This window comes from Labrus mixtus, chromosome 19 (assembly GCF_963584025.1).
Source record: "Labrus mixtus chromosome 19, fLabMix1.1, whole genome shotgun sequence".
In the NCBI taxonomy this organism is placed as follows: Eukaryota; Metazoa; Chordata; class Actinopteri; order Labriformes; family Labridae; genus Labrus; species Labrus mixtus.
In genome coordinates, this window is record NC_083630.1 from 16,800,385 (window position 1) to 16,815,766 (window position 15,382).

The window sequence follows — 15,382 nt, forward strand, 5'->3', positions numbered from 1 at the left end:
GCAAAAGTCCCTGACAGAGGCTTTAAATAACTCACATGGGACATTTCTATGCTTCATTAATGTCTCCATGTCTCATCTAAAGGACATTTTAGGTCCTTGGTTCTCAACTGGTGGGTTGCAGATATGATGCAATGCGTATAGGGTATAGGCTAGTTCATTCACACTGGAACTGTATAGGTGGCCTAAATGCACCTTAGGGCTGGTTGCCATTGCGGTTAAAAAACAGAAGAAGAAGAGGAAGAAGAAGTGTTCAGTTTGTTTTATTGCTGATATTTTTGCATGGAAAAACACAGCCACCACACTGAATACATAAATTAAAAGTAAGATGAGCAGCCAGTGTTGTTGAATATTTTTCTTATTATCTGCTCCTTATTTCTGTGATGCTGCAACAAGCAGCATAAAATGCATGAATCCACTCACTTACCACCGAACAAGGTTAAAATACTGCAAGAAACAATATGATTCAACACAACACAGGACACACAAAGATTCCTGTTTACATTTTCAGACGGCCTCTTGTGGATCATTTCAACTACAGAGCTTTTCCAGTAAGAACCTGTGTTTGAACCTGTCTAACTCCACCCCTGTGCACCTTTCCCGCCACATTTAATCCTCATCCCTCACTAAATCTGTGTGCTGAGGATTCAGCGAGCGTGCATGGAACAGATTAGTAAACACACATGTTGTGATTTCACACGCCCTGCTGTCACTCCTCTCTGCAGCTGCTCACAGAGTCTCCACAACTATCACCTGTTTCACTCACCTGCAGGACACGCCCATCATCTGCTATGACGGTCATGTCATGTAAGTAAATGAGAAAATTAGAAAACTAAGACAGGGTGATGCATCATTGCATTGAGCATTGCAAAGAAATACCAAGAGTAAAAAGGTATAGACCTTTTTACTCTTGGTATTTCTTTGCAAAAAACTCTTACATCCTTTATAAGTTGTCCCTTTCTAATGGGTCAGTAAACATGAAACAGTGATTTAAATGTAGCAAAACAACAAGAAAACTACAAGTCATTTTTATAAGCTAGAGTAGATGCATCCAACATGATGTCACCAAGCGGTTTGCGGACAACAGCTTTGAGGCCCCATAATACCAAAAGTTTGGCATTTTAGCGGTCAGCATCTTCTTTCTTTGGCAGACAGAATATGAGGGTTGAGCTGGATGCCAAGTAAAGTAAATGCTTTGTTTTCAGCGAAAGAAATTCTATTTTTTTTAATTGCGTCAATAATTCACAGTAGCTGTGGCGCAAATTTAGTCAAGATTAAAACAGGTTTTAAACAAAACGCAGTTACTCAAAATAATTGTCTGACTGCTTGGCGTGTTTTTTATTCAAAGCAGAACAAGACATGTTTCCCTTTTCTGGAAGCGATTTGTCATTATTTGGTAGACATGCTCTAAATCCTCCCCCTCATTATGACCAATTTGAATCTAAACGTGACATAATTCACAAAATGAACACCGTGCTGCATTGAAGAAGACTTGAAACTATATTTTGAGACCATAAACCCAGCAGGAAAATGTTTTCTGAGGGAATAAGTCAAGTGAGAAATATTCAGTACAATCAGACTTCTTTTCCCAGCTTGAAGTGTCAAGTGTTCAAGTCCAACCTGAGGCTTCTGTCTCGAATGTCAATCCCTGCTCTCTATCACCCTCATTTCTGCTTTATCTACTGGCCTGTCCAAATAAATAAAAAATAACCCCAAAATAAAAATATATTTTTTAAAAGAGCCTTTATTTAAAGTAATAAGTCAGATTTTGAATATCTAAATGAATTGTACATGAACAATATATAACAAAAATACAATAACAATAGAGTGACTAAAGAAAAAAATAGAAATACATCAATTATAATGATAATAATTAATACAAAAAATAAGATACAAAAAGTCATAAACCATGATGTATTACTAAATTGACATGTACCATAATTTATTCTTATTCACCAGCAGCATTGAAGATAATATATTATGTTAAACATCAAGATCTTCATCCAGTGTATTTCAGACGTTCATGAACCTTCAACCAGTTACTGTGAATCAGAGTAAGTGAAGAAAGGTCCCTCAATAAATACATCAACATTAACAGACATCTGAACATGGAAAGGCTTAGTTTTCTCTCTCCACAAGTTCTTCTATTTTTATCAATAATTAACCAGTAATAAGTCTAATGTGTCTCTTCCTATTGTACACGGACAGCCAGTAAGGACACACCTAAATCAGTCATGCCCAGGCAGGTATTTCCCACACACACCTTCACACTAAAACACTTCTTCAGAAGGATGACAATGTATGAATCACTTGTTTTCAGGTCCTAAAATGACCCAAACAAATGATATTTACATGTAAATGACTTAAAACCGAACAGTATTATTTTCCTAAAGGTGTAGTTTTTGCAGATATATGATTGTGTTTGAGTTTGCAGGCCGTATTTTAATTTCTTGGATTCAGATTTAATGATAACATGAAGGTGGAATAATGTGTCACAAAGTGCAAAAACATCAAACGTTACATCATGTTAAAGGAGTCTAAGAGAAGAGCCATATTCTGTTTCTGTGGCACCATCTAGTGGCCCAGGTGAGAACTGCAGGAGGGACCAACGTGGGCCAGTGGAGGTTTTCTGAGGACAGAGCTGTTTTTATATCTGCAGTGACATGTTTTTCACTGCGGTGACAGCATGATAAAAATGTGTGCAGACTGAAGGAGACGAAGGAGAAAAATATTCAGTGATCAGAGAAGAAAAAGGAGGGATGATGGCTGAAAGAGATATAATGAGACATTTATTTAGGTGCAGGTCTAATTGGCTCTCATTCTTAAGGTTTATGTTTTTATATATACTGTATATATACTGTATATATTTTGGGGTTTTTGGTCATTTTAATTTAGAGTCTCCTGTTTGTAAAAGTCAGGGCTGCAGGTACGGGAAAACTACAGAAGCCCTAACCAGACGCACATTCATATTTTATGATAACAGGTTAAGTTTGGTTCAGAATAACAACACTGGTTTTCCGGTAATGACATAATTTCTTGATATCTTGACAAAATGACTGAACTTAACTCAGTATCACGGAAAAACCAGTATTTGTATCCCGTGACAACGAATAAACAAGACAGGATATAAAGAAAACAAACTGAAATGGACTCAGTTTCACAGGGGAAGAGTAAAATAAAATGCATCGATGCATGTCCTTGTAAGGCTTCCGTAGAAAACAAATAAGAGGAGTATTTTTCTATTATAAACGTATAAAGTAAAGAGTAAAGACAGTTAGAGAGTAAAGTGTAAATGTTCAATATAAAGTAAAATCAAGGTTCTCTAATGCAGACGAGGGAAAACGAATATTCTGAGGGTGAAGATTTGTTTTTGAATTTTAAGATTTAAATGCACAGTAAGTAAATTCTGCTGCCAGGGGAAAACAATAACAAAAAGATGACGTCGAGGCTGGGTTAGAGTTCTCTCTGCTTATTCATTTATTATTTTAATTTAGATGTTTTAATGTAAGTGTTCCAATAAAATTCTACATATTATAAGTTTAACTCCAAATAACGAGAATGAAGAAGAAGAAATTGGCAGAGCAGACCACTCTGGATATCAATGATATTCTTGAAATTATTTACACCCGCATTGATTAAACGTCCGGATTGACACTGTGTCTCCCGACAACACAAAGGATGACAAACTGCAGACTGATCCATTTGAATGATTTATCAATACATCATTTATTCATTCCATCATTTCACAAATAAACTTCACATGACGTGATACTGCAGATCAATTAATGGATCAAAACAAGCAAACAACAGTCTGTGCAAATAGTGCATTTTCATACAAAGACACAGTGACTCAAGCCAGAGAAAATAACAGGACAGGTTAGTGTTTTTCAAACCTCTGCAGCCCAGGAGGGAGGACAATGAGGCCATGCTTTTAAAGGTTTAAGGCCCATTTACACCAGGTGCCAAACATTTGTTATTTATTTTAATGCTCCACCTGGAAACTGCACCTATAAAACCATCTAAAACTATTTCCACATTTTTGGCTTCAATTCTGTTTTTTTTGGATGCACGAAAAAAGTGAATCAACAAATGTAATCCAAAATCCCCTTCATTAGCTATTTAACATACACCTCTAGAGGTTGAATTGATCTTTTTGTTGTTTTTTATATTTCATTTTAGATTGAAACGGACTATTTGTGCATACCACAGTGTTTTATATTTAGGGGACTTCACTTGGTTCATTTTGGGCAAAGCTGCAAATATTCCTGATTTTTCTTAATCCATCACAAACATTAAAAATGTGGACTGGAGCAGGAGGTAGAAACCCACAGAGGTAGAGAAGAAGAATACAACAAAAAAAGAGCACATTTAAGGTCCGATCATCCATAAATATTAAAAGTAGAGAAGCATTCAGGTGTATCTTGCAGACACACAGCTTAAAGACAGGCACAGAGTTTAGAATAAAATAATATTCATGGCTTTCAAGGCAATCGTTCAGCTCACAGGATTCATGCTGTTATCTGTTAATGTTTAATGGCAAAGAGCTGCTGACATGCTGCACGCATCATTTCAAGGTCAAATATATTGCACAAAAAAATCATCACATGCACTTCATTTTAAAGACCAAAGAGGAAGACACCGACGATGCTGCATTCCAGAAATGTCAGAAAATCAGAAATCCAGAAGCAACTGTTTGAGTTTTCATTCCAGAAATGAAGTCACCCAGGAGGTTTCTAAATGACAGATTCTGATGACCATGATGTGAACATGGTACCACTGTTTCTAACTTTGAAATGATTTTGAGTAAGATATGATAAATTAATGCAAAATGTAACTGTTGCACCAATAAATTTGACTTTTTGTCCACATGGGGGCAGTAGAAACAAACTGTGAATTCAAAAGTAACAAACTATCAGCATGGGTATTTTCAGATGCAGCAGGTGAAGATTGATCTCAAATTCATTATGAGTTTAGGGTGACGTTTTAGGCCAAACGTAAGAACTACTCTATGAAGAAACAGTGTGCTTATAGTGTTGTTGCTGGAGCTAACAGTGTGCTTATGCTCAGTGATGATCACACAAAGAGTTATCACAGGCTCCCCAGCACCTCTTGAAATCGCTGAGTCTGTTTTGGCGTCTTTCACTGTACAGTTTTTGTTTCATGCAACATGAACTGTTTTAGTTTATCCTCAGCTTTGTATTTAGATGCTGCAGGCAGCTGTTTCCAGCAAAAACAACAACAACAACAAAAAAAACACAACAGAAGCCCTGAGCTGACATGCATCTACACAATTTATTCACTACTTTCCTGTGATGATTAATTTCCAGAGATCTCTATTGTGTTAATTTGTTAAAAAGCTTCCAATTAGCAAAATAAGATCTATTGATGAAACTTTCAATAAGACACTTTTGCCAGAAGTCACAGGTTTTCAAGTAATGAACGTGTAGAAATTGATACACATAGATGCCTGATGATTTCCCACTGCAAAATTCAATAAAAGCGTAAAGAAGAGGAACATCGGGCCATTAAGGAGCGGTGATATAATGTCTAAATTTCAGATTCCCTTCTTTTTTGACAATCAGCAAAACTCCTGAACTAAAGCAGCGCAGCATTATAAAAACACCCACCCTGAATGTAACCTCAGAGGAAAACAGCCATCTTAAACATATATTCAAAGTAAATTGTGATCAGATTTGTTTTGAAAAGTTGCTAAAAACGAATCCGTTTGCTGTTGCTTTGGGATTTCTGCCTCTTGACAATGAATGAAACCCAGCATCTTAATAACTCGTAAAAATGAATGCATGAATCTGTGGGAAATGTGGCTCAAAAGAGAACGGTGGCGTTTTATTTGACTGTAATTTCCTGGCAGTTTGATGGAAAGACAAATCCATACACACGCTGACAGAGAGGGGGATAAAGTCTACAATGTTTGTTTTTCACTTCATTTTTACTCAACTTTATTTATCACAATTCCTGTTGAAATCTGGTGCTGAAAGAGACTTCCCAGGAAAATATGATTAAACTACAGGAAAATAAAGCGCCACCAAATGAACTACAAAGACCAGAGCATAAAACAGGTCACTTAAGGTTGGATCCACAGTATGAGGAATGTAAATGAATGTACTTACTGTTAAACATCATCGCCTTTGGCACTTGTGATTTCATGTTTGACATAAATATTAAAATCAGGACTTCAGAGATATCAAAGGTTTTTAAAAATGGCTGACAGCTCCGTCCAGCTCTTCACCCCCTTCTCTGCACCACGGTCCTCTTCGGTAAAGTGTCTTTTAGTGTCTCTCAAACCGTCCTCTCTCATCACGGAAGAGTCAGAGCTGCGTTTGCCAGACCTGAACGTTGCATAGTGTTATGAAGACAATGAAGGAGTGAGCTGTTTTCGTGTAAACATGAGGCCCGGGGTGTTCAGGCACGCTAGAGTCCAAAGCTCGTCTGCTGGTCGACTTCTCTCCAAGGTTTGAATTCACGTTTGTTTGCATGTTCCATTTGTTTAAAATGTAATAAGTTCGGTCACTCTTCATGTCTTTCCAATGATTCCTTGTCTGTGTTGTAAGTTTCCTATTATTCTTGTGCATTCAGTGGCACTGCTGTTACAGAGACTGTTTACACCCACACCTGATGCCATTTTGGAATTCCTTTTTGGCTGCAATTTAAGGCAGAAAACTCTTTAGATTGCAGTCTCTTTTCTAATAAAACCAAGTGTTGCACACCCTGGGTTCAGTCCTGCAGGCAGACTGTCCTCTCAGACCCCAAACCTTTTCATCAAGCTAAACTATCAGAACTTGAGTTTATTTTAAAACTTTTGTGGGGTTTAAATCGTGCAATCAAATCCTGCATGTGTGAAGAAGTCCAACATTAAAATATTTTTTTTAATGCAGAGCAGTATAATTAAGTTGTCGGACTTATACTAGAAGCTCTTATGGACTGCAAAAACCTGACGCTTCTAATGCAGTAACATCAAAGTTAGAATTCTAATTATTATATTTGTTTTTTTTGTTGCAGAAAATAGTCAATGAGCAACCAAGAGCCTGCAGACCAGGAGCTGGAAACTCCTGTGGGACAAAGATTTAAAGGACAAAATGTGCCTGACAGCCTGAATTCAGGGGTTAACCAACCTGAATCTCTTTAGTGTAGATATCTATGTGCTAACAAGTGACTAAAAGCCACAGACACATTATATCAGAGCAGTTTTTAGTTGTTTTTTGGAACTAAAAAACACTTTGACACTTAAACAGCAGATTTCCCTTCAAGCTGTGATTTAAAAAAAAAACGTTTAAAAGCCGTTTTAGCCGCAAAGATTTCTAAAATGGCATCAGATTGCACAATTGGACCTGTCATCCTCCAGCATGCTGTGCCTGAACACATGAACTCACGGTTGAGGCGCTCTCTCTCTCTCTCTCTCTATCTCTCTCGCTCTCAGGTCCACACCTCCATGGGCACCATGGCCTCCTTGGAGCCCATGGGAGGAAGCAGATTCTGCTCGCACAAGAACTGAAGAGGAAATTGGACCAGGAAGCCGCGGATCTTCTTCAGCTCCTCCTTAGCCTTGTTCGGGTCCTCCTTGTCCAGGCCCGGCTTGGCGAGGAAGCCCTCCAGCTCGAAGATGTTACGGACGTCGCTGGATGGCAGACTACGGAAAACCTGAAGAAAGAGGAGAGAAGTGAGTGAGAGAGAAGCAGGATATCAGGAGCATTGAACATTTTAATGAGGCTGGACAAATCATTACAATCAGTTTGTATTAAAAGGATGAACCGCTGAGGTTCTGTTTTACATGTGAAAAAGATAAACTGTTTAAAGTAGTTCATCAATTTGTCCGCTCACTGAAACCTTCAGCAGCCATCAACACGAGCCGAGATTTAATATTAGACCAACCTTCTGGTAAATGGTGGCGTTGCGAGCACAGGTGGCCATCCACACCTCCTTATAGAAGTGATCACTGATTGGGTCTGACACGTCGATGGAGGGATCGGTGTGAGCGCCGAGGATCATCCTGAAAAACAGATCCACTGTGTTGACTTCTTTTTTTTTATTTCTATGAGACACTTGTTAAGAAACTGTTTAATATCTGTGCACCTCTTAAAAATGATTTTGCTGCAATCGAATAAAAGACTGCATGAATTTTAGACCGTTGTTGACTGATTGAGAGTTTACTCATCTTTAAGTTAATTGGTATTCTAGTCAGATCTCGTGTGAGTAGAGTTTATCTAAACAAACATAAAGAAGTCAGGATGCAGTTAGTGTGGGGTTTTTACTTGAAGCACTCGAGGCGGAGCTGCAGGGCGTATTTTCCAGCCTGGTACTCCTGACCATCCATCACAGCCGTCACCGTCTCCGAGTCCTCCACGATCACCGCCACCTCGCTGTCCCTCTTTCCCAGCATGCTCCTGTCGTTGATGTTTGCAGACCCTTCAATAATATGAAGGCACAGGACAAGTTAGCGCACAGGGGCCTCCAGCAGATGGCGCTGCAGAGCCTATTTTCAGAATGCATGATTATTATATGTCCAAATATTAAATCTTAACTTTCTAATTATTTGTATTATAAAATAATAACTACTCACATCTACCCATCATATACATCATGCTGCTAAATGAATAATCAGGGATACAAATCTGAGAAAATGCCAGATGATTACTGAAATATAAGAGAAGAAATCTTCATCATATTCTACATCAGACTTTCCTTTCAGTTTAGTTTTATTCTTGTTATCCTTACGAGAAGTTTGCATCTGTAATGCAACAAAAACATGCTGATTAAACCACCTTAGAAGTAAAGTCACTTCTCTTCTGTGTGGTTGCAGAAAACTGACCAAATAGTTAGGGGTCAGTGTTTTATGTGACGCCCCCCCGTCTGCTTTCCAAGCACCACAAAAACAATAAAAAATAACCATTTGACATGACGTGACTGCTTTCATCACCAGCCCTTCTGTGTCCTGTTATATATTCATTATCTCTCTTAGTATTTATAGAAACTTGCTCCCTAAACTTCACTTCAACCCACCTGAAGACGGCTTTTACAAATTTCAAGCTTTAAAAATGTCTCATCATGTCATTTTTCTTTTCCGTCCTCTCAGATATTAAAGAATAAACCGTCTCTCCCGGCAGCTCTGGTTTCTGTCTCCTTTATTATACATGTTCCGTTTAGTGTCGAGGGAATATTTCATTACACCTGTCATCTTTTAATCTCGTAATGGAGACATTTAAGCCGCTCCATCAATGCCGAAGTGTCGAGTACTGTGAGATGTTTTACCGATGATGACGGTGTTGTCGTCTGCGATTAGCATCTTGCTGTGGACGTAGATGAGCTCGGTGACCAGTTTTCCCTCCAGCTCTGCGTGAGTCCTCAGACCAGCGATGGAGATGTAGTTCATCCAGTGGTCCCCCACTGAAAGCCAGAAAACAGACGGTCAGAGGAAAATATTTGAATGTGGTGGTGTTTGATTTCCCTCATACATAGAGTAAGAAGAGATCAGAGCAAGAGGAGATGGTTTAAAGCTCATTATATCCAGAAATGAGGAAACTCTTTAGCCTCTCAATAAATACAGACTATGTCTAAAGAAATACTTTTATTATTGTTAAGTTCATATAATTTAAAACTGATTGAGTAACACATGAGCAGCAGACGATAAATGTAATGACAGACATTCATTTTCTAAAAGTACATCAAATCAGATGGACGGGCGGTTCTTTATATTTTCTGTCATCACAGCTTGTTTCACAGTACTCGATCAATAAATCTTTATGACTCTTGTATCTTTGTTTCCTCCCTAAACAGTTTGTGAGATCGTTTTGGGAGTGTCTTTTGGAAACAGCTGCAGGTCACCACTGTTTAGAAAACCACTGAAACCGTCTCTTTTGGCCCCGCCCCCACACACGCAAACAGTTGTACAGTGTAAACTCGAGGTCAAACGCTGTGGTCGCCTCTGACTTACTCTCTCTCTTGAGCTGCGAGATGATGGAGTGGTCGCCTCTGTTCATCGTCCTGCAGGTGAAGAAAGACACACAGGTGGATGAGCTGCACATCCACATTCCTCACAATGCAAGCCTTTTTGTGTCGTTGTGTTTGCACGGGGAGGGCCGTGTGTTTACACAAGACCGCAGGCAAGACAATGAATGTCAGTTTTAAAAGGTATGACATGCGCGCACACACACACACACACACACACACACACACACACACACACACACACACACACACACACACACACACACACACACACACACACACACACACACACACACACACACACAGCTATAGGGTTTACAGCAGTGTGGTAAAAAAGTTCAGTAATGGCCGTAATCTATCAGTGGCTCCTTCCGGGCTTTAACACTCGTCAAACACTCAGTTTTCTCATCATGTGCTTTGACACACATGTACAATGTCACACACATGTACACACTCACACACACACACACACACACACACACCTGTAGTTGAAGTGCATGACAGCCTGGATGGCGCTGCCCCCTCCAGTGTTGATGTCTCCTTCAAAGCCAGGCAGCAGAGGCGTCACCACGTACACGCGGTACCGTTTACCCTCCCTGAAATGATTCAGACGCAGAGGAAGACAAAATGACTCGTGTGTTTCTGACAGTTAAATCAGGACTCTGTGTTTGGGACAAATGCACAAGGAGGCGTCAGGAAAATAAATCAATATTGTGTATGCCAGAAGGGTCAGATCATCAACAGTTACCAAAACAGGAAAAAAATAAATGTATTAATATTTGTTTGGCAATTAGAATAAAAAGTTTTCCACAAGCCCTCACTTTGTAACCCAGGTAGGGTGTCAGGGTTTGACTAAACACATGCAGTATATGTGGGTGAAATTACTTTATATGATGGTATTTTTTCTTCTTATTGTGGTAACAGTATGATATTAACATTATCACATTATTACAGAATTGAGAGGGGCCGCGCATATGAACAAACATGCCTGTGATGCCATATTTCACTCGTCTGTGTGCATGAGACCAGAGACAGATGTAGCTCTTGACTGAATCTGTGTTGTTTAAGTTTTGTTTATTTTCCTATAGAGGTGTATTAGGCTTCTGCTGAAAACAACACAATTTCTGATATGACTCTTTTTTATAATAAAAGCTTTAAACTACATAATAAGTGTGGATTTTTATTGTGAAGGGTTTCTTATCGGAGCTACAATCGTGGAGCTTTACTTAGCAGAGATTATCAATAACACTGTCTGGATGTAAGACTCATCAGTTAAAACACATCGTAAAGCAGGCGGACCTGTTACTGTTACTGTGTTACTGTGCAAACACAGACACCCGCTCTGACGCGAGAAGGAGGCGGTCAGTAAACATGTTGGTCCCTGTCTCGCTCAATTTAGCGTCAGCGTGAAACACACATGACAACATGCGAGCTATTGGTGGCATTAGTGTTGCCTCCTGTATGAAGTGAAATAACATCGTCATGATGCGGGTTTTATAAACAGTAAAGAGTCAAGCTTTGTCAGGTCTGTCCTCAAGCGGAGAAAAAGACAACTTTTCAAATGAAAATGTAAAATGGATGCATTTAAAGAAGTAAGAAAATTGAATTAAAAAGTGTAAATGTTTGATCTACAATTCTACAGTTCACTTAGCAGACGCTTCTATCCAAAGCGACGTACATCAGAGAGTAAGTACAACACAAGCAAGGATCTAGCAAAAAGGGAACAATGTCAGTAAGAGCAAACGATCAGCTTTGAGTCTGATTGGACACACAGGTGCTGACAGGAAGTGACTAGAGGCAAAGCACAACATTGACGGCAGTTCTTGAGAGCTCTAATCAGTATAGAAACCATCTTATAAGTCATCGTTATCAAACAAAAACAATCGTCACAACCATCATCATCAATGATATGGAGACCATCATCATTAAGTTAGTAGGTATTCATGAAAGAGCTGGGTCTTTAGCTTTTTCTTAAAGGTGCAGAGAGAGATCTAGAGCAGATTGTTGGCTGCACTTTGATGCAGATATCTGTTGATAGAGATAAATAAATCATCAGATTACTGTTGATGGGAGCCAGGGTGTCATTAGTGCTATCCATACAGACTCTTTCTCCTGCATACACCAAAGACTGCTGATATGTGTAAAGCGACTCCTTTTGTTCTCTATTCAAACTCTCCCCCACATGGAAGTTTTTATTTTTTTTTACAAACATAGCCATGTTTTCTTTAAATTGTTCTCAGTGAGAAACCAGAAAGATTTAGTGATATGAAAGCAGCTCCGGACTGTTTAGAGACTAAAGCTTGGGTAAGAAACCAGGCCGGGTTTGTTTGGAAGAGCTGGTGCTTGTTCATGTGTTTCCCTCTGATAAGCTCTTAACTCCTTGACAACAAAGCACACACACAAAGTGAGAGACTGAACCTTGAAGGGGAAAATATTCGTATAAATCAACACAAAGGCTGAGTCAAACAGGATTTATGATGTGAAATCAGTCTATTAGTCCTGTGGAAGGTACACACAGCTACAGGATCACATCCATAAACATACAGTGTGTGAGAGAGAGTGTGTGTTTAACCTGTATGCTTTGATGATACGCTCAGCAATAGTGTCTCCTATCTTGTTGAAAACCTGTCGGTTGTCGGCACAGCTGATGAAGAACTGATTCTGAAATTAAAACAAACAAAGAGGCATAGTTAATAATGTAAGAGAAACCTTCTTAAATCATATACAAGATTGAAGAAAATGTCTCATACATGGAAGTAATACAATTCATTCTTCCATTTTTTTTTTTTACTGAGAATGCTTAATAATTCATATTTCTAACAAAATAACTGACCACTTAAAGGGAACTCAGGGATCTGCACAAACACAACAGTGAGTTATTGATGTGCACGCCTGTTACTTTGTTAAAAAGATGGACTTAAGACTCAAGTGTGACCAATGAGGACGAGACGTGTTGAAAGGTCCATCTGATACTTCACTGGCTGCTTAATTTTACAACTACAAATGTTCTCAGATTTGCACATTTGCTTGAAAACTGCAAAGTCCTAGTCTCCTTGAACTCACCATCGGTTCTGTGTTTTCACTGTGATCGAGTAAAGCTGCGAGACGCTGCGAGGCGCTTGCTTGTCAGGTTAAGTCAAGATCTTTATTGGTAACATGTTTGGATGGATGGGCAGTGACATGCGTCCCAGGGCCACGCAATAAAATACTCAAGCATAATAAAATTCACAAAAACGACATAAATAAAAAACAAGCACACAGCCTGAGCAGAGCAGCCTGAGTGACGTCTGGACACAGACGCAACATTTTGAATCTATAATTCACAAAAGCTTTTGTGAAGATTGCTGCTTCATGAGAGATAATTTCAAAACACTAATAAAGACAAGAATTCACGTTTTTTTCACTTTCCTGAACATTTGCACTTGTTAGTTAACCTCTGAACGTAGTTTAACGTGTCTTGTGTGATACGATTTTCACACCAATCAGCATAAAGAAAGGATGCGTTCTCTATGGCTGTAGTATTTTTGTGAATGAATACCTCTATGTAGATGAAGTGTTCGCTCTTCTCGATGACGTGGACGTAAGCGTTGTGGATGGACTCCTCGTGGTATTTGATGCCAGCGGACCAATCACAGGCTGAGCGAAGGATCTGCGAGAAGAGAGACAGTGGTCAAAGTCTTAGAGAGAAGAGAGGAAATGTATAACCTAAACAAAACCTTTTTTTTTTTTTGTAAAGAGGGGAGTTTGATGTAGATTGACCTGGTAAAAAATATCTGTTTGACCACTGAGACTCTGAAATGTGAAGGTACAATACGTGTTCCTACACCTGAGGCTAGCAATGAAACAAAACTCTATTTTGTTCCTAATAAACCCATCTAACATGCAATATTACAGTATTTATTATTTTTGATGAATATTTTCTTGTAGTTAGCATGCAAGAAATTGCCAAAGCTTATTTGTTTTATTTACCAAAAGGTATCGAAGAAGCAGAGATCACTTAAACTCTTTTGCCATTTAAACTTTACAATTCATAAAACTCTACTAAAAGATTCAAATTCTTCTTCTCTTCGATACTCTAAAAGCTTTCTCACCGGGTTAAGATGCATACGGAGATCTTTGAGTAGCCTGCACTTTGCACTCTTACTAGTGTGAATGTATTACATATTATTACGTATTATTTGTGTTGACAAATGAAGCCAATGCTGAAGTGTGAAATACTTAGTTCATCGAGTGCCCACTTGAGGCTGACTACAATAGTGAGTCAATTTCCATTGGGTCACATGTCAAAATATCCATTTTGAAAGAAGAAATAAGAATATTTACAGCCTCGCTTGAAAAACATTTAGCTGCTGAATAGCTGATTTATTGGTAAAAACCTGACAGAGGATTTTTTTTTGTAATTCATTCGTTTTGATGACATTAAGGCAGTTATGTATAATTAGGGTTGTGGCTGATTTGACCAACAGGTTGGTGTGTTTTAGCCGTTTACCAAAAGGCAAAAGGCCGATTCAAGCTCCAGTCTTTGCTAGTTACTAGACTGACCAAAAGTTAGTTTAAGACAGCATTTTCAATATGGCGACGATGGTCTTCAAAACGCCTCTTCAGAAACCAATGGGTGACATCACTGAGACTACGTCCATGTTTTAGACGGCCTATGATTAGAGTTATAGCACAGTCATAATCAAGTGCATGGCATTAGAGGTAAACTACTAACTACCAACCTGTACTTTGGCGGGGGTGCAGTTGGGGACTTGGTATCTCTGCTCTCCAGCGGTGGTGTGAGACTTGGGCAGCAGACACGGGAACGACGGCGAGCTGTACTTTGGCTTCACCAGCTGGAGGAGAAACGGGGGAAAAGTCAGAAGGAGCTCTCATCCTGCACTGCTGCACGGCTACTTCTCTTGCTACAACAACGAGGAAATCTGCAGTCAGTTCAGAGGTGCACTGTAACAATGACTGTAAGTCTCTGCATGGTCAGCTGAGCCATCGGGATAACTTTCACATTGATTGATTGATTGATTAAATTTATTTCAGACATATCAAATAAAATCAAACATATCAAAAATACAAAACAAAATGAAAAGCACGAAAATACAATTAAAAAAAAAATGTTCAAATTATTTCACAAAAAAAAGAAAAAGCAAATTACATATATTCAATTGATATGCCTGAAAAGGAGTAGGTGTAGGATGGCAGAGAAGAAGATATTTTTTCATCGAAATGGGCTCATTCATTCCAAAGTAGGCACTCATATTTTGAGCCTTGGAATTGATTGGTTCTTTGATTCAATTTACAGCATTTGCCCTTTACCAATTAAATCAATGAGCATTACACTTGGTGACCCTGAGTGTGTCATGCCCAAAACTGGTGAACTACCTTGAGCCAGATGGTCCTGTCAATGGAAAGAAAAGCTTTTCTAAAAGTC

At 38.9% G+C, this 15,382-nt stretch overlaps 1 protein-coding gene across 2 annotated transcripts in view; it reads right to left on the bottom strand.

The window, feature by feature from the left end:
- Positions 1-3,686: 3,686 nt before the first annotated feature.
- Positions 3,687-15,382, bottom strand: part of pld1b (phospholipase D1b) — a 38,463-nt gene continuing 26,767 nt past the window's right edge. For both annotated transcript variants that reach the window (XM_061063974.1, XM_061063973.1), the window contains exons 18-26: positions 14,679-14,792; positions 13,496-13,606; positions 12,530-12,618; positions 10,440-10,553; positions 9,944-9,993; positions 9,262-9,396; positions 8,265-8,418; positions 7,885-8,002; positions 3,687-7,653 (exon numbers count right to left, since the gene is read on the bottom strand). In XM_061063974.1, coding sequence (XP_060919957.1) covers positions 7,429-7,653; positions 7,885-8,002; positions 8,265-8,418; positions 9,262-9,396; positions 9,944-9,993; positions 10,440-10,553; positions 12,530-12,618; positions 13,496-13,606; positions 14,679-14,792 — 1,110 coding nt within the window. In that variant the 3' untranslated portion in view covers positions 3,687-7,428. The remainder of the gene's footprint in view (positions 7,654-7,884; positions 8,003-8,264; positions 8,419-9,261; positions 9,397-9,943; positions 9,994-10,439; positions 10,554-12,529; positions 12,619-13,495; positions 13,607-14,678; positions 14,793-15,382) is intronic.